Genomic DNA, 27,960 nt, shown 5'->3' with positions numbered 1-27,960 from the left:
ACTACATGTTTTCTGTTGTTAGCAGAACCATGTCTGAAAGACAAGATCCTTTGCACTTAAGAAGCTAAAGATGTCTATTATACTGCAACGCCAACTAAATAAAGGTTTTGGAAGTCTGGTTTCTGTAACCTTAGCTTTTTTCAGCCAAATATGAACCCTGTTTCAACCATTTTGAATTACTTGTTTCAGGGTGCGTAGTGCAGGTTCGCTGAATACATTGTAAGGGGCCAAAATTCCCCAAATGCGTTTTAGAAAACACGAAGTTTGTTTTTCTTAATGTACTTATTTAAAAAGTACACGTCTGATACGAGAAGGTTTTCTTTCATATTAAGCTCTTTTCCTCTACTTTGAATACCACCAGAATGTGATTTTTAATACCCATTGAGCAATATATTTTCCCTATTTCAGTCAATGTTTGCTCTAAATTTGGAAAGCTTATGTAACGCTAAATGGCCTCAAGTCATTAGCACACACTTCCAAACACTTGTCAGCATGTCTTCGTTCTCCTTAAAAAGTAATTGAGGCGTGAGGGAACTACTGGTTAAATTTGCAAACATGTCGTAACATACTCTAGGACCCAGAGCGAGTGTTCAATAACTTTTTACACAATTTGCATTGCTGAACACCTACCGACTTACACTACTGGCCATTATAATTGCTACACCACGAAGATGACGTGCTACATACGCGAAATGTATCCGACAGGAAGAAGATGCTGTGATATGCAAATGATTAGCTTTTCAGAGCATTCACACAAGGTTGACGCCGGTGGCGACACCTACAACGTGCTCACATGTAGAAAGTTCCCAACCAATTTCTCATACACAGTTGACCGGCGTTGCCTGGTGAAACGTTATTGTGATGACTCGCGTAAGGATGATAAATGCGTACCATCACGTTTCCGACTTTGATAAAGGTCGGATTGTAGGCTGCCGCGAATGTGGTTTATCGTGTCGCGACATTGCTGCTCGCGTTGGTCGAGATCCGATGAATGTTAGCAGAATATGGAATCGGTGGGTTCAGGAGGGTAATGCGGAACGCCGTGCTGGATCCCAACGGCCTCGTATCACTAGCAGTCGAGATGACAGAAATCTTATCAGCATGGCTGTAACGGATCGTGCAGCCACGTCTTGATCCCTGAGTCAACAGATGGGGACGTTTGCAAGACAACAACCATCTGCACGAACAGTTCGACGACGTTTGCAGCAGCATGGACTATCAGCTCGGAGACCGTGGCTGCGGTTACCCTTGACGCTGCATCACAGACAGGAGCGCCTGCGATGGTGTACTCAACGACGAACTTGGGTGCACGAATGGCGAAACGTCATTTTTACGGATGAATCCAGGTTCTGTTTTCAGCATCGTGATGGTTGCATCCGTGTTTGGCGACATCGCGGTGAACTCACATTGGAAGCGTGTATTCGTCATCGCCGTACTGGCATATCAGCCGGCGTGATGGAATGGCGTGCCATTGATTACACGTCTCGGTCACCTCTTGTTCGCATTGACGGCACTTTGAACAGTGGACGTTACATTTCAGATGTGTTACGACCCGTGGCTCTACCCTCCATTCGATCCATGCGAAACCCTAAATTTCAGCAGGATAATGCACGACCGCACGTTGCAGGTCCTGTACGGGCCTTTCTGGATACAGAAAATGTCCGACTTCTGCCCTGGCCTGCACATTCTCCAGATCTCTCACCAATTGAAAACGTCTAGTCAATGGTGGCCGAGCAACTGGCTCGTCACAATACGCCAGTCACTACTGTTGATGAACTGTGGTATCGTGTTGAAGCTACATGGGCAGCTGTACCCGTACACGCCATCCAAGCTCTGTTTGACTCAATGCCCAGGCGTATCAAGGCCGTTATTATGTTCAGAGGTGGTTGTTCTGGGTGCTGATTTCTCAGGATCTATGCACCCAAATTGCGTGAAAATGTAATCACATGTCAGTTCTAGTATAAGATATTTGTCCGATGAATACCCGTTTATCATATGCATTTCTTCTTGGTGTAGCAATGTTAGTGGCCAGTAGTATATTTGAAGCTGTCCCACAAATTTTCCCGTGATGGTCTTGGTCTCCGATTCGTCTCTGGTATACACACCGATTAGCCAGAACACTATGTTGTGTGTTCGAGGAGTGGTGTGGAGATTGTCTTCAACACGTGACAAGCCAGGGTCGAGACATCTAGACGTCGGGGGGTTAATGGGCACCCCTCATTAACAGACTGCTAAAACAGTGCAGGCGGCGAACTGTGGCAGAACTAACATTGACTTTAATTCGGGAGAGAGTACAAGTGTGTCTGGACGCACAGTGCACTGAAAACTCTTAACGATGAGTCTTCTCTGCCGTCGACCCACGCCAGTGTGCTCCCTGCCGCCGTTGGATAAGCAGCTGCCAGCAGAAAGTCGTATACTCCTAGCTCACTTATTTGTTACATAGTTTAATTCTTAATTTCTTTGCGTGTTTTTGGTACTTGCATTGTTTAATTCATAAATTTCGGACGTATTATAGTATTTGAGAGATGTAGCATCGCGTTTTAGTACCTGAACAGTGCAAAATCGCGTAGTCTCCTTCCGCCGCCGAGCAGTGTGTCAGCAGCGTGCAAGTAGCAGCATTACTGCATTTACTAGGCAATCTTGTATTTTAATAACCGTTTAAATTTTGTGTCGATTTGTTCGTGCTCACTGTAGATTAGTTCAGATGTTCTTTTCACAACAGTTTTTAGCATGGACAGGGAATGCAACTGCTGTGTTCGGATGCAGGCTGAGTCGGCATCCCTTCGCTCCCAGCTTCAGGCAGTGTTGGCTTTGGCCACACAGCTTGAGGCTGTTGCCAATGTGCATCACTGTGGGGGTCCGGATGGGGGTTTGTCGGGGACGGCCAGCTCGTCCCACAGATCCACCGACCGGACTACGGCTGTGGCTGCCCGGGATACTGCCCACATTGAGGCTAACCCCTCACCTGTGGTAGAGTGGGAGGTCGTCTCGAGGTGTGGCAGGGGGCGAAAGACATTCCGGAGGGCTGAACGGAAGGCCTCTCCAGTTTGTCTGACGAACCGGTTTCAGGCTCTGTCTCAGGCTGATACTGATCTTCGGCCTGACACGGCTGCTTGTCCTGTTCCAGAGGTTGCCCCTCAGTCTGCAAGATCCGGGCAGTTGCAGAGGGTGGGCTTACTGGTAGTTGGGAGCTCCAACGTCAGGCGCGTAATGGGGCCCCTTAGGGAAATGGCAGCAAGAGAGGGGAAGAAAACCAATGTGCACTCCGTGTGCATACCGGGGGGAGTCATTCTAGATGTGGAAAGGGTCCTTCCGGATGCCATGAAGGGTACAGGGTGCATCCATCTGCAGGTGGTCGCTCATGTCGGCACCAATGATGTGTGTCGCTAGGGATCGGAGGAAATCCTCTCTGGCTTCCGGCGGCTCTCTGATTTGGTGAAGACTGCCAGTCTCGCTAGCGGGATGAAAGCAGAGCTCACCATCTGCAACATCGTCGACAGGACTGGCTGCGGACCTTTGGTACAGAGCCGAGTGGAGGGTCTGTATCAGAGGCTGAGACGGTTCTGCAACCGTGTGGGCTGCAGATTCCTCGACTTGCGCCATAGGGTGGTGGGGTTTCGGGTTCCGCTGGATAGGTCAGGAGTCCTCTACACGCAGCAAGCAGCTACACGGGTAGCAGGGGTTGTGTGGCTTGGACTGGGCGGTTTTTTAGGTTATATGGCCTCAGGCAAGTACAGAAAGGGCAACAGCCTCAAAGGGTGCAGGGCAAAGTCAGGACATACGGGGACCAAGCAGCAATCGGTATTGTAATTGTAAACTGTCGAAGCTGCGTTGGTAAAGTATCGGAACTTCAAGCGCTGATAGAAAGCACCGAAGCTGAAATCGTTATAGGTACAGAAAGCTGGCTGAAGCCAGAGATATATTTTGCCGAAATTTTTACAAAGGCACAGACGATGTTTAGAAAGGATAGATTGCATGCAACCGGTGGTGGCGTGTTTGTCGCTGTTAGTAGTAGTTTATCCTGTAGTGAAGTAGAAGTGGATAGTTCCTGTAAATTATTATGGGTGGAGGTTACTCTCAACAACCGAGCTAGGTTAATAATTGGCTCCTTTTGCCGACCTCCCGTCTCAGCAGCATTAGTGGCAGAACAACTGAGAGAAAATCTGCAATACATTTCACATAAATTTCCTCAGAATGTTATAGTCTTAGGTGGAGATTTCAATTTACCAGATATAGACTGGGACACTCAGATGCTTAGGAAGGGTGGTAGGGACAGAGCATCGAGTGACATTATACTGAGTGCACTATCCGAAAATTACCTCGAGCAATTAAACAGAGAACCGACTCGTGGAGATAACATCTTGGACCTACTGATAACAAACAGACCCGAACTTTGCGACTCTGTAAGTGCAGAACAGGGAATCAGTGATCATAAGGCCGTTGCAGCATCCCTGAATATGGAAGTAAATAGGAATATAAAAAAGGGGAGGAAGGTTTATCTGTTTAGCTAGAGTAATGGGAGCAACATTTCAGACTACCTAACAGATCAAAACGAAAGTTTCTGCTCCGACACTGAAAATGTTGAGTGTTTATGGAAAAAGTTCAAGGCAATCGTAAAATGCGTTTTAGACAAGTACGGGCCGAGTAAAACTGTGAGGGACGGGAAAAACCCACCGTGGTTCAACAACAAAGTTAGGAAACTACTGCGAAAGCAAAGAGAGCTTCACTGCAAGTTTAAACGCAGCCAAATCCTCTCAGACAAACAGAACCTAACGATGTCAAAGTTAACGTTAGGAGGGCTATGCGTGAAGCGTTCAGTGAATTCGAAAGTAAAATTCTATGTACCGACTTGACAGAAAATCCTAGGAAGTTCTGGTCTTACGTTAAATCAGTAAGTGGCTCGAAACAGCATACCCAAATACTCCGGGATGAAACAGAGGATGACACGCGTAAAGCTGAAATACTAAACACCTTCTTCCAAAGCTGTTTCACAGAGGTAGACCGCACTGCAGTTCCTTCTCTAAATCCTCGCACAAACGAAAAAATGACTGACATCGAAATAAGTGTCCAAGGAATAGAAAAGCAACTGGAGTCACTCAACAGAGGAAAGTCCACTGGACCTGATGGGATACTACTTCGATTCTACACAGAGTACGCGAAAGAACTTGCCCCCCTTCTAACAGCCGTGTACCGCAAGTCTTTAGAGGAACGAAAGGTTCGAAATGATTGGAAAAGAGCACAGATAGTTCCAGTCTTCAAGAAGGGTCGTCGAGCAGATGCGAAAAACTAGAGGCCTATATCTCTGACGTCGATCTGTTGTAGAATTTTAGAACATGTCTTTTGCTCGCGTATCATGTCATTTCTGGAAACCCAGAATGTACCCTCAGGAATCAACATGGATTCCGGAAACAGCGATCGTGTGAGACCCAACTCTCTTTATTTGTTCGTGAGACCCGGAAAATATGAGATACAGGCTCCCAGGTAGATGCCATTTTCGATACAGTTCCGCACTGTCGCCTGATAAACAAAGTAAGAGCCTACGGAATATCAGACCAGCTGTGTGGCTGGATTGAAGAGTTTTTAGCAAACAGAACACAGCATGTTGTTATCAATGGAAGAGACGTCTACAGACGTTAAAGTAACCTCTGGCGTGCCACAGGGGAGTGTTATGGGACCATTGCTTTTCACAATATATATAAATGACCTAGTAGATAGTGTCGAAAGTTCCATGAGGCTTTTCACGGATGATGCTGTAGTATACAGAGAAGTTGCAGCATTAGAAAATTGCAGCGAAATCCAGGAAGATCTGCAGCGGATAGGCACTTGGTGCATGGAATGGCAACTGACCCTTTAAATAGACAAATGTAATGTATTGCGAATACATAGAAAGAAGGATCCTTTATTGTATGATTATATGATAGCGGAACAAACTGATAGCAGTTACTTCTGTAAAATATCTGGGAGTATGCATGCGGAACGATTTGAAGTGGAATGATCATATAAAATTAATTGTTGGTAAGGCGGGTACCAGGTTGAGATTCATTGGGAGAGTCCTTAGAAAATGTAGTCCATCAACAAAGGAGGTGGCTTACAAAACACTCGTTCGACCTATACTTGAGTATTGCTCATCAGTGTGGGATCCGTACCAGATCGGGTTGACAGAGGAGGTAGAGAAGATCCAAAGAAGAGCGGCGTGTTTCGTCACAGGGTTATTTGGTAAGCGTGATAGCGTTACGGAGATGTTTAGCAAAGTCAAGTCTCAGACTCTGCAAGAGAGGCGCTCTGAATCGCGGTGTAGCTTGCTGTCCAGGTTTCGAGAGGGTTCGTTTCTGGATGAGGTATCGAATATATTGCTTCACTCTACTTATACCTCCCGAGGAGATCACGAATGTAAAATTAGAGAGATGCGAGCGCGCACGGAGGCTTTCAGACAGTCGTTCTTCCCGCGAACCATACGCGACTGGAAAAGGGAGGTAATGACAGTGGCACGTAAAGTGCCCTCCGCCACACACCGTTGGGTGGCTTGCGGAGTATAAATGTAGATGTAGATGTGGCAACGTTAACATCACGACATTGGCAACTCCGACTGAAATGGTCACGTGACCATCGGCACTGGACGTTGGCGCTGTGTGAGAGCGTTGGACGGTCTGACGAATCACGATACCTTTTTCATCATACCGATGGAAAAGCGCGAATCCGTCGCCTTCCAGGAAACATCTCCTTGAGACCTCTACTGCAGGATGGAGACAAGCTGTCGGCGGCTCCACTATGCGGTGGGAAACATTCACGTGGGCATCAGTTGGTCCAGCTGAGTCCGTGCAAGGTACCACAACGGCGAAGAAGTATTGTACAGTGGCTGAAGACCACATAATCTTTTCATGGCGATCGTGTTTCCCGATGGACGTGGCATTTTTCAACAAGATAATGCGCTATATTACAAGGTCAGGAGTGTGATGGATTGGTTCGAGGAACGCAGTGGCGAGTTGCAGCTGATGTGTTTCCATCCCATCTCGTTAGATCTGAAACCGATCTGACACATCTGGTATGCTAGTGAATGTGGTGTCAGAGCTCAAGCCCCCCCCCCCCCCCCCTTTTCCGTAATTTACAGGAATTAGGTGACTTGTGTGTGCAGATGTGTTACCAACTCCCTCAGCGATCTACCAAGCCCTCACTGCTTCCATGCCATGACGTGTCGGTACTGTTATCCGTGCCAAAGGTTGACATACCGGCTATGAGGCACGTTGCCATAATGTTCTGCCTGACCAGTGTATTCCCCAGTTATTAATTTCTCCACAGTCACAGTCACCACAGTCACTGTAGATAGTGTCGGAAGTTCCATGCGGCTTTTCGCGGATGATGCTGTAGTATACAGACAAGTTGGAGCATTAGAAAATTGTAGCAAAATGCAGGAAGATCTGCAGCGGATAGGCAGTTGGTGCAGGGAGTGGCAACTGTCCCTTAACATAGACAAATGTAATGTATTGCGAATACATAGAAAGAAGGATCCTTTATTGTATGATTATATGATAGCGGAACAAACACTGGTAGCAGTTACTTCTGTAAAATATCTGGGAGTATGCGTGCGGAACGATTTGAAGTGGAATGATCATATAAAATTAATTGTTGGTAAGGCGGGTACCAGGTTGAGATTCATTGGGAGAGTCCTTAGAAAATGTAGTCCATCAACAAAGGAGGTGGCTTACAAAACACTCGTTCGACCTATACTTGAGTATTGCTCATCAGTGTGGGATCCGTACCAGATCGGGTTGACGGACGAGATAGAGAAGATCCAAAGAAGAGCGGCGTGTTTCGTCACAGGGTTATTTGGTAACCGTGATAGCGTTACGGAGATGTTTAATAAACTCAAGTGGCAGACTTTGCAAGAGAGGCGCTCTGCATCGCGGTGTAGCTTGCTGTCCAGGTTTCGAGAGGGTGCGTTTCTGGATGAGGTATCGAATATATTGCTTCCCTCTACTTATACCTCCCGAGGAGATCACGAATGTAAAATTAGAGAGATGCGAGCGCGCACGGAGGCTTTCAGACAGTCGTTCTTCCCGCGAACCATACGCGACTGGAACAGAAAAGGGAGGTAATGACAGTGGCACGTAAAGTGCCCTCCGCCACACACCGTTGGGTGGCTTGCGGAGTATAAATGTAGATGTAGATGTAGAATAGTTTTATTTATTTATTGCGCTGCTCCCACCGTTAAGATATCTCAGCTGCAGTGAAACTACCTACACAAACATATACCTGGCTGTTCGATAGTCACGTCGGAGTAACTAGCGCAACCTGTTGTCAGTTGCAACAGGCTGAACGGACCCCGTGAAATTTGCCAGGCTTGCGGAAACCCACTGCTGTAACCGCTGTATTCTTCAGTACATGGTACTCTCGTCTCTCCGTTGCGTCGGTTTGAGCTGCTTTAATGGTTGCGGCAGAAATAGGGGCAGACAGACTCGAAGGAGAATTTGCACACCTCTGGAATCCAGTACACAGTGCTGCCAACTGTGGAAGCAACACTACAACACTACCTCTGATCTGGTTGGGCATCGAATCGAACTGACAATGCACTCGGATAACAGAAGCGCTTGGAATGTTCGCATGCAATATTACATGCCTCCCCCCCTCCCCCCCCCCCCCCCTCACAGAGACACCACAGTTTCGCATAGCCAAACAGACAACAGCGGGAGTGATTGGGGGCCTCTTGCTTAACGGGGCAGCACGGTAGGGAAGCCATAGTTCTACAGCTGAATTCTTCATACAAACGCCTACCATGCCGAACTTGTAAGCTGCGACTTAGCGACTCTGCAAACAATCGTATTAACGGGCTATGCCAGTACGACCAGTAATTCTACAAGTCACCGTTTATCATTAAAAACACAGTGGTTAGAGGATTTCGGTGAAATTCTAACAGAATACACTGTAGCCGGGCTGTAAACTGTGACATCACCGTGAACCCCCACGCGTCGCCGCTTTGCTCTGAGGCTTATACGCACATACGCACACGACGCACACGTTTAACTCATACGCAGGCATGAATATAATCGAGATTCTCCATGTTTTAGTGTTGTTTTATTATTGTTATTATTACTAAACTATATATTACTAGTTTCCTTTTCTTTAATATTCTGGGACGTACTTCTTTCTTTTTCCTCTTTCCATTTCGGTATAAGACAAATTCGCTGGTCAGCTTTTCTGATCTTTTTGCTCTCTGCCTGGTCAAAATATAAATCATTGTTTCCTTTCATTTCATCAGAGCTAAGAACTATATATTTTTCAAATTTTGTTAATAACTTTTAGTTTTCAAAACACGAAGGCTTAAATCATAAACCCGGACGGAGTGGCCGAGCGGTTCTAGGCGCTACAGTCTGGCACCGCGCGACCACTACGGTCGCAGGTTCGAATCCTGCCTCGGGCATGGATGTATGTGATGTCCTTAGATTAGTTAGGTTTAAGTAGTTCTAAGTTCTAGGGGACTGATGACCACAGCAGTTAAGTCCCATAGTGCTCAGAGTCATTTGAACCATTTTTTTTTTTTAAATCATAAAACCTGGCAGAACGCTAAACAGCCTGAGTCTTCTTTTAATAGTGCCTTCACTTTCACTGTCAATGATCTCCTCAGTATGACGACTAAAAAAAGGAAACAAATGTCACATTCTCCTACAATCAGATAGCACCATCTTCGCCCTGGCTGTTGCTTCGAACGCTCGTAAGTGACTGCTACGACGCACAACATCGGTAGAGTATGTAATAAAATTCGATGTTATTTACTATATGGTCACCCATTCCTGTGATTCGGTACACCATCTTTAGGCCGTAACTGACCCTGACGGTGTTAACACCAACTGTATACACGATTCCATCAGTGGGCAACATCTATGAACTGGTAACAACGATGTTGTGTCTCCAGTCATTACCATACCTCCCGTTTTTTACTGTCTTTCTGGTACACCACATTTGACATGATATGGCATTATCTTGTTAACAGCTGATGTTAACGCAGTGCTTAGTAGCAGACGGAAATTTAAAAGTTTGCGTATAGCACACAGGCCCACATAACATACGTTGACTAGTGTTTAGCGTTGCTTGAGGTAGAGTTGGAATTTTGTTTAACGAATTTTTGTTGCATACACTGGTTTGAAGTGTAAAGTGCGAACAGATCGACCGAGCGCTACCAACCTGGCACTCTAGTACTTCCGTAGCTGTAGAATATGTTGAGTACAATGTCATCCTTATACAGGCTTATTTTCACCACAGAAGAGCCATTCCTGTAGATGAAGACTGGTGAGAGTAGATGGGGGCTGTTGGGTGTGTCGAACGTCTCTGAACTTCATGAAACGTATCTGCAGTTCTGAATACAGTGGAACAGACTTCATATGCATAATGGAATGACTGCAGTGAAAATCTGTACCAGACCGGGGCTTCAACCTGGATTTACGAGTCGTCTTCACAACTTAGGCTATCCGAGCACGACCATGGCGAGATCCAAACTTCTATATTTACCGCAGAGAAATCGCCGGACAGCCATATGTTTTTAGATGTTTCTTAATTTATACGACCAGTTTCGGCGTCTCACTAATGCCATCTTCAGGCATTTTGGAGCATTTACGTGGAAGACTTGACATCTAATTGTTGTGAAGTCTTCGTACTAAATACTCCAAAAATCAATTCACTTAAAAATTCCGAAATTTCTACACACCCATCGGAATAATTACGCCGTCACTTTACAACAATCCCGCGTCCGGCCATCCTGATTTAGGTTTTCCGTGATTTCCCTAAAAATCACTCCAGGCCAATGCCGGAATGGTTCCTCTGAAAGGGCACGGCCGACTTCCTTCCCCATCCTTCCCTAATCCCATGAGACCGATGACCACGCTGTCTGGTCTCCTTCCCCAAACAAACCAACCAACCAACCAACTTTACAACACTTTTGATGTATGAAACACTGCTAGATCCGGCAACTTATCATTTCCATCGGAACTACTACTACACACGTCCCAACTGTTTCATGGCTAGGCTCCGACTCCTCCCTAGAATACTCTGTCTTCTCTACCAGCAGAGAAAGGCGCGCGAAGCATATGGCTCTGAGCACTATGGGACTTAACTTCGGAGGTCATCAGTCCCCTAGAACGTAGAACTACTTATACCTAACTAACCTAAGGACATCACACACATCCATGCCCGAGGCAGGATTCGAACCTGCGACCGTAGCAGTCGCGCGGTTCCAGACTGTAGCGCCTAGAACCGCTCGGCCACTCCGGCCGGCTCGCGAAGCATATTGCTTTACCATTGGTCAGTTTACTCAACAGCCAATAGCAAAACAACACTCTCCCGCGTCAGTCCGCGCTTTCCATCAATAACCAATCGCAAAATAGTGAACCTAACGATTGCACTTTTTACCGACGTAATTATCTAATATGCTAAAGTTTCGTTTATGCATAAAGTTATTTACTGTTGTTATTTATACATGAATTATCTTTCCCTTTACCACAAACTTACTTTACAAATCTATTGTATAAAAATCCCCCTTGTACACATCCATACTTCTTCTAAATATTCCTACACTAAATCCCACTACATAACTCGTTAAACAATTATCTTCATATTAACCTTAAACCACACTCACGCATGATTCCTACTGTTAAAACAGAGTTATAACATTTTACCTACACAAAAAGACATAATAACACAGTATGAAAATACTAGAACAGTTTATGAAAAACATTCGATTACTGCCCAATACCAGGTCAGCGACTTCACTCTAGTGGGCACAATCGAAACTATTTCAGTCCCCTATCCAATATTGTCCTCTATCGACTGATAAACTACGTGCGCGTCCAGTCTCGCGTCACCATCTGTCACTATCCGGCTCTCAGACACATCTCCCACTTAACCGCCTCCAAGGCAGGATCGATATACGGCGCTACGCTTCAATGTGTCTGTTGCGAAAGTCCTTTGGCAAGAGTTTTTACGAGCGGTAGCGAGGCGGCCTCAGGACAAAGTCGCAAGCGGAGTTGATCATCCCTCCAGGAGGAACACACTACACAAAGAGATGGTTTCCCCAGTCTTCCGACTGGCTCTGCGGAATGCGATGACAGCCGAATACTGGGCTAAGGTTGCAGGCAGAGTTTCACTGCCAACCGCCGAGAACAGGTTAGTGAAAGTTGGGCCACGTATCGTTTACTGGCGAAACTGTTTAAGAGACTGGGTGGCATTCTACGGAGTTTGTCGATGAGTCTCTCTTTTATCTGCGGCAGTCAGATCGACGCCGACAAGTATTTACGCGAACTGGCGCAAAGCCGTCCTCGAGTCCCATACGTCTCCAAGTGCTGAACCACAGTTCGAGGAGATACTGGATATGATAGCAGAACTGATTTGGCAGCTGTCGAAGGGAGGCCGAATGCTTGTCAGTATTCGACAAGAACGGTAAACCCTGTTGTCACACTCTTCATAAACAGTGAGGGGTAGCCGCGCGGTCTAGGGCGCCTTGTCACGGTTCACGTGGCTTCCCCCGGCCGCGGTTGGAGTCCTCCCTCGGTCATGGGTATGTGTGTTGTCCTTCGAGTAAGTAAGATTAAGTAGCGTGTAAGCTTAGGGACCGAGCAGTATGGTCCCATAGAACGTTCCACAAATTTCCAACAGTGTACCAAATGTAATGTTCGCCATATTGTGTACCAAGCTCGTCGCAGTCCCTTTGAGTCTGTGCTTGCCATCTGGGTGCAACTAGTGGACTTCCTGGAACATTCTGTCTCAACCCACATCATTCCTCGAAGACTATTAGCAGCCGAAGTAGGGAACTATTGTCTCGTGCCTAGGCTGTCGTTAACACCACAACACAAAAAGGCTTCGTTTAGAGTGGTCCCGTGACTGCCGGGATGGCGTGTAGGGCAGCGATCTGGTGGGAGGGTCCCATTTTTCCAGTGGTTTGGAGAGCCACAATGATGTATATGTGGTATACCTGTGTCCAGCCAAAGACTCTCCTTTGCCACATGGATCGGTGTAGTAATACCTGGCGTCATGGTGTGCAGAGCTATTGGGTGCGACATTGGGTCACAGTTGGCACTGATTGATGGAACTCTGATAGCCGTCTTCATGTATTACGTCTCATGCAACAGTGTAGAGATGCCGGTTTTCAACAGGACACCGCTCGTCCACACTTGGCACAAGTCTCTATGAACTCTCTGGATTGATGTTGTGGTACTCATGTGGCCGGTGAGATCCCCAGATCTGTCTATAATAGAACACATGTGGTGCCAGCTTGGATGTCCACCCCAGTTCCAGTATCCGGGATATCGAGGACCACTTATCATATTAGTGGTCCAGATTGTCTCAGGAGAGGATGCAATGGCTTTATCATATCCTTTCCTGCTAAATCAAAGTATGCATCCAAGCCACAGGGAGTGTAATGTTGTGCTGATAAGTGGACTAACACTTTCTAGTTCTTCCTAAATGTTACTAGGTATTGTAATCATTCAAACAACACCACGTGTCCTCTGAACACATCAAGATTCATCTCTTCAACTCCTCCTTTTCTGGCCGCTTCAGTTTTTATTTTATCAACTAATGTATATCCGCGGCGTTATTCAATCTGTATATTGAGCAAGCAGTAAAGGAAACAAAAGAAAAATTCGGAGTAGGATTTAAAATCCATGGAGAATAAGTAAAAACTTTGAGGTACGCTGATAACACTGTAATTCTGTCAGAGACAGCAAAGGACTTGGAAGAGCAGCTGAAGGGAATGGACAGTGTCTTGAAAGGAGGATATAAGATGAACACCAACAAAAGCAAAACGAGGATAATGGAACGTAGTCGAATTAAATCGGACGATGCTGAGGGAATTAGATTAAGAAATGAGACGGTTAAGGTAATAAATGAGTTTTGCTATTTGGGGACAAAAATAACTGATGATGGTCGAAGTAGAGAGGATATAAAACGTAGATTGGAAATGGCAAGGAAAGCGTTTCTGAAGTAGAAAAATTTGTTAACATCAAGTACAGATTTAAGTTTCTGAAAGTATCTGTATGGAGTGTAGCCATGTATGGAAGTGAAACGTGGAACGTAAATAGTTTAGAGAAGAAGAGAATAGAAGCTTTTGAAATGTGGTGCTACAGAAGAATGCTGAAGATTATATGCATAGGTCACATAATTAATGAGGAGGTATTGAATGGAATTGGGGAGAAGAGAAATTTGTGGTACAACTTGACCAGAAGAAGGAATCGGTTGGTAGGACATATTCTGAGGCATCAAGGGATCACCAGTTTCGTATTGGAGGGCAGCGTGGAGGGTAAAAATCGTAGAGGGAGACCAAGAGATGAATACACTAAACAGATTCAGAAGGATGTAGGTTGCAGTAGGTACTGGGAGATGAAGAAGCTTGCACAGGATAGAGTAGCATGGAGGGCTGCATCAAACCAGTCTCTGGACTGAAGACACCAACAACAACATATTGTAAACATTAGAGGTCCTACTATTCTTGCTTGGGACACACTCGATGTCACCTTTGTTTATGTGGAACATTTGCTATACCAGTGAGCATGTTGTTACCCCTTTCTGCAGTGTTGCACAGTAAGCATGTTTGGCCTTGTGCTGTTCGCAGGTCGAGCAAACATGTGGACGATCCGGGAGACGTGCGTCACGATGGAGGAGGAGATGAAGAGGAACCCGGAGCTCAACCAAGCTGACCTGGACCACCTCAAGGCGTGGCTTTCCAAGCAGCCCCACCTGCCTGACATCGACGGTGAGTCAACTCGACTCCAACACTCACTTTTATACTAACAGACATTAATGGTTTAACCTGTGTAGCACACTTTTGCCTCCGCCATCCCCCTCCCCCATCATGCTAAGGTGTTACTGTCGCACAATACTGCGAGACTCTCGTAAATGCAGTTTGACAGGTGGTGAGATGCAGTGCATGAATTTAACAGCACAGTATTGGTGTATGTCCTGCAGCCAAGGAGATGTAATGTAGCTATACTAAAATTTAGACTTTCAAAGCCAGAAATGTCATGTCCATTATAATTATCCGGGCTGTTATGCCGTGGTCGGTTGATGAATTCTGTGTCAGAATTCATCAACCGACCACGGAATAACAGCCCGGATAATTATAATGGACACTGTAGCTATAGTAAACTGTCATAGTATGGGGCAGTCTCCATTGACACATGACCCTGAATCAGTAACAGACTGTGGGTGGAGGTGCCTAGTAATAAACCACAATCCGTGAAGTGGACAGAATATCATCAGCATACCTCACTTCAGCCGAAGAAATGTGATAACGCTATTGTCAATAGATGCTATATAGAAAACTTTCCAATACCAAATACATTACTGGCTGATTCGCAGACTGTAAGGGGTCTTCAAAGAAGCCACGGTATGTGAACAATGCAGCTGCAGCATACCTCTGCGTATTCAAAGAGATGTGAGTAAACTGCTTTCACCTGACACTGCATGGGAAAACTGGCTGTTGACATATGGTCATGGTTCGGTGACTTCATAGTTAATGGAGTGTAGTAAGAAGCAACAATCTGTGTACAGCTCATCTGTGGTATATCTTTCTCACGTGGACTTTAATAGTAGTACCTGGTAATAAGCTGTGGAATACATACTCAACAGCATAGCTGTGCTCGACCTCTCTTTTGTCAAAGAGATGTAAGTTGTCTGACAAGTCTCTGAATGGGAATACTCCATGATGAGATACGGTTATGCATTCACATGAGACAGAACGGGTGCAGGTTACTGCGATCTGTAAAGTAAGGTTAAGCCATATATCTTTTCAGCTAAACAAATATGATACCGCTATTCTCAACAGGAATCTCATCATGGATGCACGGGTCTAAGTCAACATGGCTGTCGCACTTTCCATTCCAGTGAGAGACATACAGGGTGTTCCACAGTTAATGTCACACCCTCCTAGAGGTGGTAGAGGGGACTTAGTAGATCAAGTTCTGCATAGGAAGCCATGTCCGGAAACTTCATCCAACGAGCGTAATGACTGACACATTTAAACATTTTACATTACTGATGTATAACGAATGCTATGCACTATTATACTACTTGTCATTTAAGATCGTACAATTAAGAATTAACTGTTTATCACCCTAAAGAGCGTCAAAGTCGTAGGCGACGGCACCTGTAAATGTATGTATACAGGGTGTTACAAAAAGGTACGGCCAAACTTTCAGGGTACATTCCTCACACAAAAAGAAAGAAAATATGTCATATGGACATGTGTCCGGAAACGCTTACTTTCCATGTTAGAGATCATTTTATTACTTCTCTTCAAATCACATTAATTATGGAATGGAAATACACAGCAACAGAACGTACCAGCGTGACTTCAAACACTTTGTTACAGGAAATGTTCAAAATGTCCTCGGTTAGCGAGGATACATGCATCCACCCTCCATCACATGGAATCCCTGATGCGCTGATGCAGCCCTGGAGAATGGCGTATTGTATCACAGCCGTCCACAATACGAGCACGAAGAGTCTCTACATTTGGTACCGGGGTTGCGTAGACAAGAGCTTTCAAATGTCCCCATAAATGAAAGTCAAGAGGGTTGAGGTCAGGAGAACGTGGAGGCCATGGAATTGGTCCGCCTCTACCGATCCATCGGTCACCGAATGTGTTGTTTACAAGCGTAGGAACACTTCGACTGAAATGTGCAGGAGCTCCATCGTGCATGAACAACATGTTGTGTCGTACTTGTAAAGGCACATGTTCTAGCAGCACAGGTAGAGTATCCCGTATGAAATCATGATAACGTGCTCCATTGAGCATAGGTGGAAGAACATGGGGCCCAATCAAGACATCACCAACAATGCCTGCCCAAACGTTCACAGAAAATCTGTGTTGATGACGTGATTGCGCAATTGCGTGCGGATTCTCGTCAGCCCACACATGTTGAATGTGAAAATTTACAATTTGATCACGTTGGAATGAAGCCTCATCCGTAAAGAGAACAATCGCACTGAAATGAGGATTGACACATTGTTGGATGAACCATTCGCAGAAGTGTACCCGTGGAGGCCAATCAGCTGCTGATAGTGCCTGCACACGCTGTACATGGTACGGAAACAACTGGTTCTCCCGTAGCACTCTCCATACAGTGACGTGGTCAACGTTACCTTGTACAGCAACAACTTCTCTGACGCTGAAGAAGAATTGCCTCATCGATTGCAGGTGTCCTCGTCGTTCTAGGTCTTCCCCAGTCGCGAGTCATGGGCTGGAATGTACATACTAAAATGAGCTCTAACATGGAAATTAAGCGTTTCCGGACACATGTCCACATAACATCTTTTCTTTATTTGTGTGTGAGGAATGTTTCCTGAAAGTTTGGCCGTACCTGTTTGTAACACCCTGTATGCGTGGTGATTCCGTGTTCATATTATAAACTTTCGAGGACGATAGAGAAAGATAAATGCATCTATTTGAGGTAAGAGTCGCTAGTTCGGAAACTAACGAGTCAAAAGTTATAAGCGAAAACCGTTCTGATGCCTGTGACAGTGGAATATATGTACAGCTACTGCTGTTGCTAAGGTTGTAGGGTACGCAACTTTCAGAGATGGTAGTATGAAAACAAGAAACAAAAAAAAAAAAAAAAACAAGGAAACAATGTCTAGTAAACATGGGCTGTAAAATGCATACCTGAGGAGCTATGAACACTTGTTCACTAAAGGAGATATATTTGAGACTAGGGAAGATCAACGAGTGCTCATAGCTCTTAGGTTTACGTTCTAGAGCCCATATTTACCGGACATTTTTTCCTTGTTTTGGTCCATACTACCACCTCTGCAAGTTGCCTACCTTACGGTGTTAGCAACTATAGTAGCAGTACACGTATTCCACTGTCAGTGAGAGATCGGTTTCCGCTTATAACTTTCGGCTCGTTCGTTTCTGGTACAGGGAACCATCCCTCAAACTGCTACATTTATCCTTCTCTATCATCCTAGAAAGTTTGCAACGTCATCACGGAATCACCATGTATGTACACACATCTACATGCGCCGGCGGCTATAACTTAAACGCATTATAACGTTGTTGGATGACGTTTCCGGACATGGGTTCCTGTGTAAAACTCGATCTACTAATTCCCCCCACCAAACTCTGGAAGTGTGTAACATGAATTGCGGAACATCCCATAGTTACACGTGACTACAATAGGTTGCAGCAGTCTTCGGTTTTGGAAACAGCAGAAGCACGTGCTGCCACAGCTACTCCTTTCTGCCCCAGGTACCTCTATAGTAAATTTTATCGTGACAGAAAATGTTCTGCCCATAGAACATCGTCGGATATCGAAAACATTGTTCGTGGAAAACTCAGCTTGCCATTTTCGCACATGATATCCCTCGAACCATGGATGAAGAGCGACAGGCAGATTCTATATTCCTAGATTTTCAGAAAGCGTTTGACATGGTGTCCCCCGTCAGATTGCTGAGAAAGGTCTTAGCGTACAGAATTGGCTGCCTGTATGTTGTCCTCGACGGCGAGTGTTCATCAGAGACATGGGTATCGTCACGAGAGCCCCAGGGAAGTGTGATAAGGCGACTGCAGAGTGTCTCAAAAGAAAGTTTATATTTGAGGAGGTCACTGGACATGCGCAACAAATCAGATGACAGTGAGGGGTACAGTCATCACTTGCTCGGCCTTTAGGAATTCAATGAAATGATAATTAAATCAAGACCCTAAGCTGTCGACAGGCGTTGATAGAGATCAACGGGGACATTAGAAAATGTGTAACTCGACCGGGACTCGAACCCGGGACCTCCTGCTTACATGGCAGACGCTCTATCCATCTGAGCCACCGAGGGCACAGAGTATAGTGCGACTGCAGGGATTTATCCCTTGCACGCTCCCCATGAGATCCACATTCAAAACGTAATGTCCACACACTACATTCGTAGTGCCCTTGCCCATTACAGTCATTACTCGCGGCAGACTCCCATGAGAGTTCAGGCAATACGTGTGCATCCCCACAGAAGAATAAGGTCAATGGTCGGTTAGCCTTAACTATATGAAGATAGTATCTGTTCTTTCAGACATGTCCGAAAAAACAGATACTACCTTCATACATTTAGGAATTCAGTCGATACGGAGAACTTCTCCGGAGCTGATCGAGCGTTCCGTGTGAGAGAATTTTACGAAAGCTGTGATTCGCGACTGTGGCACGGAAGAAAATACGCAGTGATCGTGGATTGCATAATGTGAATGACGCTCCAAGTGTTATCCGGAAATGGATCAAAACATTTGAGGAGACCGGTTCAACACTGGCCAAACCGGAATGCTGGCGATCAAGGTCATCAAGAGCGGCCGAATCCGTGAACAGTGTCAACCGGTCGGTTGGTGACGACCCTAACCTCTCCATTCGGAAACGTGCAAGGTCTTTAAACGTGCATAGATCATCACTGCACCGAATTCTGCACAAAGGCCTTAAACTGTACCGTTACAAAATTCAAGTGGTTCAAGAATTAAAGCCTTAGGATGCCAGTCGTAGGTTGCAGTTGTTAATGATGTGACTGAGTACCCGTCATTTGAAAACTTCTTATTTTCTGATGCGGATCGTTTTCACCCTGACCGTCACATCAATAAGCAAAGCTGCCGCTACTGGAGTGCGGTTAATCCTAAACAGAAGCATGAAAATCATCTTCATTCGCTAAAAGTTACTGAACGGGCTGCGGTGTCGGCTCGAGGAAAAATTGGCCCGTACTTTTGCGAGGATGACAGCGATGGTGCAGTTACAGTGAATTTTGAACGTGTTGTAACGGTGTTAAATGAATTTTTGGTGTCTGAATTGCAAAACCTCCCTGGTTTTAATCAAAAAACGTGGTTTCAGCATGACGGAGCCGCAACACCCATGCCCAATGCGTATATACTACGATGTCTTCAAATTTTCCCTGGAGAATTATTCCCCATGAGGGATGATATAAATTGGCCCCACGCCATCCCAGTGGCTACATGCCAACCCGTCTCGTAAAATTTTGTTCATTGCTTAAATGAGCGCCGTAGACGTGCTGGATTGCATTTAAATGGCATTATTTTTAAGAAGTAAATTCCTAAACTGCGTATTTCAGTAATACAGGTTTTGACGATAGACTTCAACCTCTACTTTATTTTGGCAATTAAATAATTGTATGTTTTCTTTCGCGACTCCTGTATTATTCTCTATATATACATAAATGACCTAATAGATAATTACATAAATGAGCCGACAGATGTTGTTAGAGCAGTTTCGATGTTTTGCGGTGAGTGATTTTCGTTTGCTGGATGTAGATTGAAGTTTCATTGGTTGTTTTCACCGACTCTTCGTTTTCACGGAAATGTGTGATGAAATTACGTCCTATCTCACCGCTGTAGAAGTTATTTCAACTAACGTACCGAATGAGATTTTGTAAATTTCTGGTTCTGATTAGTTGAAATTTTTGATGGTTGTGAAGTGTAGTTTCCTTCTTAAACTGTTGTTAGTTCGGAAAGCGAATTTAATTATGGTGTTTTTGGAAAGTGCGTTTGTCGGCCGCTGTGGCCGCACTGCCGCTACGGTCGCAGGTTCGAATCCTGCCTCGGGCATGACTGTGTGTGATATCCTTAGGTTAGTTAGGTTTAAGGGGACTGATGGCCTCAGATGTTAAGTCCCATAGTGCTTAGAGCCATTTGAACCTCTTGAAAAGTGCGTTTTCGATCTTGAGTTTGCTCGTAAAGATTAGCTTCAATCGCCGTGGACAAAGCGATTGTGATTTTAGTTCTGCCACACATTGTTGACAGCCATTTTCTGGGACACGTTGCGCATCACGCGGTTGTGATTAGCTAAGGACAAGAGTTTAAGCCCAGGACTACAAAACATATCGTCTGCCGCAGCTCAGTCAGTAGTCGCTTTAGATCAACTATCAACAGTGCACCTCACATTTCCGTCATACTCGCGGCTGCCACTTCCAATATTGCTCCGCGTTTCACACTAACAACATTTGTGAAGGGACCCGCTGTGTTTGTGTGTCGCCCATAACCGAGCGGTAGCCAGCGGCCGGTGTGGCAACACCGTGGCGACACGTGACAGACGTCAACTATCAAGTAATTTTAATCGTACTGCAGTATGATAATATCACTTCTTGTTTTTGAAAGTGTATAAAGCAATCCTGAAAATTGCACTGTTCACTAGTTTTGATACCTGAAAAGTAGCAAAATTTAGCAAGTATGTTGAAACTGTAAACAGGGAGATACGTGATCTGTTGTCAGTTCTTTATATTTTTATTTGTGCAAAGTATTTAAAACGTGTGAAGTCAAGATCACACATGAGATCTTCTTTATTTGGCCTGATGACTAGTTTCGGCTAACAATCTAGCCACCTTCAGATCTAAAACACAAATTTTCCATGTTAGTAATTTACAACAGCTTACAGAACTGCACACGGTATTGTATGTATACACAAATTAATCACAGAATACATAACATTAAATTCTTGATTAGTGTTGTTGCCATTATGGCTTCATATATCGTTGAAATCTTCCTTAACATGACAACACCTGTACGTGACATAATGAAAAACAGATTTTCATCGTTCATGGCTAGTGTAATTGAACTATGGTCATAAAACTGAAAATACACATTATTGTATAGAAAAGGCAGTGAAAATAAAACAATAAGGAACTAGCCACTAAAGTGAAGAAATGTAAAAGGTACCGTCTTACCAAAGACGTTACGCTATAACAACTTAGCAACTGACCAATTAGTATTTACATCATTTCATACGAGACATAATCACGTCGTATTTGTTGCTGTGGCGTGGCGCATGTGAATAATATGGCAGCTGATGCCCATTACAACATACAACAAATGCAACATTCGGTATGTATGTAGTATACACATGTGTGGTCGGTACTGTGGCGGAATGGGAACTGACAGCCATCAGTCTCAAGCAATGTGTCAATACCCATCAGTCTCAAGCAATGTGTCAATACCTGGTTAATGCACCAACTTTTGTTACTGTATATTTTCAATTTTATGACCATCGTTCAATTACACTTGTCACGGAAAATGAAAAGCTGTTCTTCGTTATGTCAGACATCGATGTTGTCATTTTAAGAAAGACTTTAACGATGTTGACGATGATGTTTGGTTTTGTTGGGTGCTCAACAGCGCCGTCATCAGCGCTCATGCAAAGCCCTAATTCTTCACACTGTCCAGTTCCTTTACTGAGTCCAATTTAGCCACTGTCAAGAATGAGCAAGCCACGGTTTACCAGTTACCTAGCGCCCAACCGATGTGCTCAGAGTCCAGGAAAGGCGCTGCAGGAGATGTACTGTTAGAAAAGGTACGCGCATCGGTCGTCTACTGTCGTAGCCCATTAACGCCAAATTTCGCCGCAGGACAGATACGTTCGTCGTACGTCCCACATTGATTTCTGCGGTTATTTCAAATAGAGCTGCTTGTCTGTTAGCACTGACTACTCTACGCAAACGCCGCTGCCGTCGGTTGTTATGTGAGGGGCATTCGCCATTGCGTTGTCCGTCGTGAGAGGTAACACCTGAAATTTGGCGTGATCGGCACGCTCTTGACACTGTGGATCTCAGAATATTGAATTCCTGATGTCCCATGCGTCTAGCTCCAGCTCCTATTCGGCAATCGAGGACTGTTAATCACCGTGGCGTGGCCGGAATCAACTGGGAAACCTTTTCACATGAGTAACCTGAGTACAAATGACAAATCCGCCAATGCGCTGCCCTTATATGCTGTACCTTGTATACGCGACACCACCGCCATCTGTGCATACCGCTACCCAATCACTTGTGTCACTTCAGTGTATTCCAAGCACTGCTGTCTGGTGGCAAACCAGAGAAACAGCGAGTGGGGCCTGTACTAAACCCCGTTGCACTGTACATTGCTTTTTTCAAGTTCTTAACTGTAATAATGGAATACTAAAGCTGAAAGTTTATACGCTCTAACATAGCTTCTTCTTCTGCTTCTGGTGCCTTTGTCCCGGATCGGCGCAGGGATGGCACAGACGTTAGTAGCATCTGCTATGTAACATTTATGCTTATCAACAAGTTTATACAACTAGAGCAATTGGCAATAATGGTAATAATAATAATAATAATAATAATAATAATAATAATATTGGATAAAATTTAGTATAAGTAAGAGTGAAATGATTATCACAATAAGAAATGAGAGAGGAACAACTGGAATAAGAATTGGTGTGGAACGATTGAGGAGAATGGAGAGTTTCAAATACTGAGGAAGATGGAAAAAACGACAGAGAAATTAACGAGTGGGGGAGAAAAGCAGAAGCATTTCGGAAGAGGGTCAGAAGCCTGATATGCAGCAAGGATGTACCCCAAATTAGCAGAAAGGTTACATACCGATCATACTATGGCCCGATCCTGACATATGCTTCAGAAACTTGGGTTATGAAAGGAAGAGAGAAAAGCAAAATACAAGCCAGTGAGATGAAATTGTTGAGAATCAGTATTGGAGTGACAAAGATAGACAGGTTAACAATTCAGAGGATCAGAGAGTTAATGAAGGTGGAACCATTGCAGGAGGAGATAGAGAAGTTAAGGCCGAGGCCTTGAGAGGCTGGAAACTGTCCAAGATGATGATGATGATGGTAACTTGTCTGAAAATGAAGTAATTATTTTTGTGGAATTTTGTTGTTTTGTACATAATTAACAGTAGTTCATGGTAAGAATGAAATAATGTTTAGGCTTTGTTACTCCCCGTTTCGCATTTTTGTGTAAGATGAGTTCTGCTTTTTTTTTTTTTTATTCTTTGGGACAAATGTACAAGATCCGTAACATACGTATGTATTAGTCCACGAATTAACTTCCAATACATTCTTAAATTACACCTCCACAACAACCTACGCTTATTATACACTTATTCGTTATATGTTCGCTTGTAGGCATCCTTATTTGATTTCATCACTTCTGAGTCAACGGATCCGGTCTGGGAGGCCTCAGTAAGTTTCTTTTCTGGTAGCACAAACTGATTCAATAGAGTTCATATTGAGATCGCACACGAAAGCCGTTTGCAGCACAGTAAACAACCAACTCCAAACTGCCGTTTGTGTACATGATTAAATTCAGGTAGTAATGTCTACCTCGATGGTCACTTCAGTAGAATACAAATGAGGTGCTGAGAACCATAAGAGGCAAAAGGACACCGTCTTCGACCCCAAATCTAAGTCAATATCGGAGAAATCATTGAGGCAGCTTTTCATGAATGTTCATATATACATACATTGTGGGCCTCCAGTACAGATAAACCTGACCCACCATAAGATCAACAGATGTCAGAAGCATGAATAAACGCTAAAGACCCACAGTCGACGATGATGTGTTTTATGGTTCTCAGCGCCTCAAATGGATTACTGCATGATAAAATCCAAAATTTAATACACTGTATCTCATTCATAAACCCGCAAAATAGGTTTTTCTGTCAGGATAGCTATAACAGATACTGACATCCGATCTAATTTTAGCATGTAGAGAGTGAATTGGCATATCTGAGGAGCGCGCTACCGTCTAGCGGCATTTACGCCAGGTTCACGGCGATAAAAGTTTGCTGCAGTGTGCTACCGCCTGTTGGCATTGATGTAAACAAGTAGTTAAGCTACGCCCGCCATGCATGAAGTGTGCAGGTTTTTTTATAAAATACGCATGTATTTGGCCCGTAAGGCAACTACGTCAGGCCAGTTGCGCGTGCTCAAAAAGTCCTTAAAACGTGCACAATTGAAGGTGTGCCCACGACTATTATACCGCGTTTCACGAAGTCTACAATAGCAGTGTAGCATGACACGGTAGATTTAGTGCCATGTACGAGCTTTGGAACTTCAATAGTGGCAACTATTTATTTACAGCTCGTGCAAAATAGATGCGTGTTTCAAAGTCTTACTGACCTTCAAAGTATTCACCAGCATTGTGTATAACCCGTTGCTAGCGATGTGGAAGTCGTAGAATACTCTTAGGAGTGCCAGTTGTGTTGACAGTTCGAGTGGCGCGGTCCATTGCCCGACGAATCTGTAGCAGTTCTGAAGCGAATGCCGTGAAGTGTTTCCTTCAGATTAGAAATCGAATTGAACTCACGAAGGCTTAAGTTAGGGGAGTGCAGTAGGTGGTATAGAACTTTGCAACCCCATCAGTCAAACAAATCAGTAACAGCTTGCACTGTACGTGCTTAAGCACTGTCCTGCAAAATGATGGACAGGTCCTGCAGAAAGTGTCATCACTTCTGTCTCTATGCTGTTCATTTTTGGAACACAACCTACGACCAGCTTAGACACAAGTGATGACAGTTTCTGCAGGACCTGACCATCATTTTGTAGGACAATGCTCAAGCACTTACAGTGCAAGCTGTTACTGATTTGTTTAACTGAAGGAGTTGCTAAGTGCTACATCACATACTGCACTCCCCTGACTTAAGCCCTCGTGAGTTCAACTCGATTTCTAAACTGAAGGAAACACTTCTCGGCATTCGCTTCAGAACTGCTACAAATTCGTAGGGCAATAGACCGCACCGCTCTAACTGTCAACACAACTGGCACTCCTAAGAGTATCCTACGACTTGCACAACGCTGGCAAGGGGTTATACACAATGCTAGTGACTATTTTGAAGGTCAGTAAAACTTTCAAACACGCATCTATTTTGAACGAGCTGTAAATAAATAGTTGCCACTATTAAAGTTCCAACCCTCGTATTTCAGATTACATCTAACGTTACGTTCAATGACACTCTGAGAAAATAACCCAAAATTCCGGAACGTGTCAAAAGTTGGGGGTGGGGGTGGGGGGGGGGGGGGGTGTTCACGTGCTCCTGTGCTCTTACACAGCAGCCGCCATTGGTTGTGTTTAGCTCAAAGGGAGGCTGGATGCGACTTGTGTCGCCACCCCATTAGCCCCTCAAGGAACAGAATATGTGTAACCAAGCTGTCTGCGTGTAGTGTTATTCACGTGAATGTTAGCAAAAGTTTGCGAATCGTGTAACTGAGGTGGCACTTCGGTACCAGCCTAGTATTCGCCTAGTGGGATGTGGGGAACCGCCTAAAAACCGTATCCTGGCTGGCTGTCAGATTTGCCCTTGTCGGTAATGTGCCAAATGGATCCCATCTGGAGCTGGCGCACCTCCCTGTCCCGAAGGCGGTGCTTTAACATGCATAGCTATCCAAGCAGGTTGTACGATATAAGTTAAAAATAAGAATATTAAAAGTCCTGGCATAATTAGCTGTTATGACTGTGTCATACGAATAACAACACTCGATTACCACTTACATTATCATAAAAATTATAACAGTTAAAAAGTAAAGAATGAAGAGGTGTTTGCAAAAGCCGCATAGCTGTATGAAGGTGCTTTACTCGCAGCTACCGGTTTCATCTCGGTACAGATCCATCTTCAGGTTTATCTGTCAAGAATATATATCACTGTGTGAAATTTTTGAAATTGTAGAAATACAAACCATGGAGTTGGCATTCAACAAAAAATAGTGACGGGTACTCACAATGGTTTTATTTCAATGATGTAGTTCGACAGTCACTGAGTCCCAGACTTTGAGAAGTCATCCACGTTTAAGAGTCAGACCATAATGGTGGGTTGTCAGAGTAAAACTGAGTGCTCCCAAAAGTTGCTTGTCAAAGTGTACAAAGTGGGGCAGAAAACTGCTAACGCGGATAAAAATGCTTAAAAATTAACTAATATGTAGGGAAAGTACTATAAGTACACAGGAAATGTCACCCAAAGAAATAATACACTAGTATGCAACCGAAAAGTCGAGAATGGAAGAAATCTGAAAAATACTTTACTGTTAACATACCGGAGGATACATTACTGAATTCGATAGGCATCACTGTATAAACCCGACGTAAGTAAAACTTAAAATCCCGTGTGCTGGCAGCAGCCCGTGCAGGCTAGCAATGCACTGATGGCAGAAGGCCACGCAGCCGTAGAGGAAGAGAAAGTACACATACGAAGCCCGCCCGGCTAGACAGGCAGTCTAACGCGCTGCTTCCCGAGCGGGAAGGCGTGCCGGTCCCCGGCACGAATCCGCCCGGCGGATTAGCGTCGAAGTTCGGTGTGCTGGCCAACCTGTGGACGGTTCTTAAGGCGGTTTTCATCTGCCTTGCCGAATGCGGGATGGTTCCCCCTATACCACCTCAGTTACACTATGTCGGTGAATGTTGTGCAAACACTGTCTCCATGTAAGCGTATACTACTAACAAGGGAACCTCCCCATCCCACCCCCCTCACATTTAGTTATAAGATGGCACAGTGGATAGGCCTTGAAAAACTAAACACAGATCAATCAAGAAAACAGGAAGAAGTTGTATGGAACTATGAAAAAATAAGCAAAATATACAAACTGAATAGCCCATGCGCAACATAGGCAACATCAAGGATAGCGTAAACTCAGGAGCGCCGTGGTCCTGTGGGTAGCGTGAGCAGCTGCGAAATGAAAGGTCGTGGGTTCAAGTCTACTCTCGAGTGAAAATTTTACTTTCTTTATTTTCGCAAACTTATGATCTGTCCGTTCGTTCATTGACGTCTCTGTTCACTGTAATAAGTTTAGTGTCTGTGTTTTGCGACCGCACCGCAGTACTGTGCGATTAGTAGACGAAAGGACGTGCCTCTCCAATGGGAACCGAAAACATTTGATCCAGGAAAACACGTCGGATATATTCTATACGATACTGGTGACGGCATGTGCGTCACGTGACAGGAATGTGTTGTCGACCCACCTAACTTATACACTCCGCGAATGGGTAAAAAGATTCTTCTACCTTGCCCGATTTAGGTTTTCTTGTGGATGTGATAGTCACTCCCAAAAAAAGTGATGAAAACATAAGAGTTTGTCATGTAAACCGAAAATAAAAAATTAAAATTTTTCGCTTGAGGGAAGGCTTGAACCAAGGACCTTCCGTCCCGCAGCTGCTCACGCAAACCACGGGACCACGGCACTCCTATGTTCTCATTTGCCTATATAT

General features: G+C 44.7%; 1 protein-coding gene across 3 annotated transcripts in view; it reads left to right on the top strand.

Moving 5' to 3' along the window:
• LOC124717136 (retinol-binding protein pinta-like) overlaps nt 1–27,960 on the top strand; it is a 271,365-nt gene that overhangs the window by 150,165 nt on the left and 93,240 nt on the right. For all 3 annotated transcript variants that reach the window (XM_047243876.1, XM_047243878.1, XM_047243877.1), the window contains one exon: nt 14,594–14,734. In XM_047243876.1, the coding sequence (XP_047099832.1) occupies nt 14,605–14,734 (130 nt within the window). In that variant the 5' untranslated portion in view covers nt 14,594–14,604. The remainder of the gene's footprint in view (nt 1–14,593; nt 14,735–27,960) is intronic.

This window comes from Schistocerca piceifrons, chromosome 9 (genome assembly GCF_021461385.2).
Source record: "Schistocerca piceifrons isolate TAMUIC-IGC-003096 chromosome 9, iqSchPice1.1, whole genome shotgun sequence".
Classification (NCBI taxonomy): domain Eukaryota; kingdom Metazoa; phylum Arthropoda; class Insecta; order Orthoptera; family Acrididae; genus Schistocerca; species Schistocerca piceifrons.
This window is presented reverse-complemented; position numbering and strand designations above follow the sequence as displayed.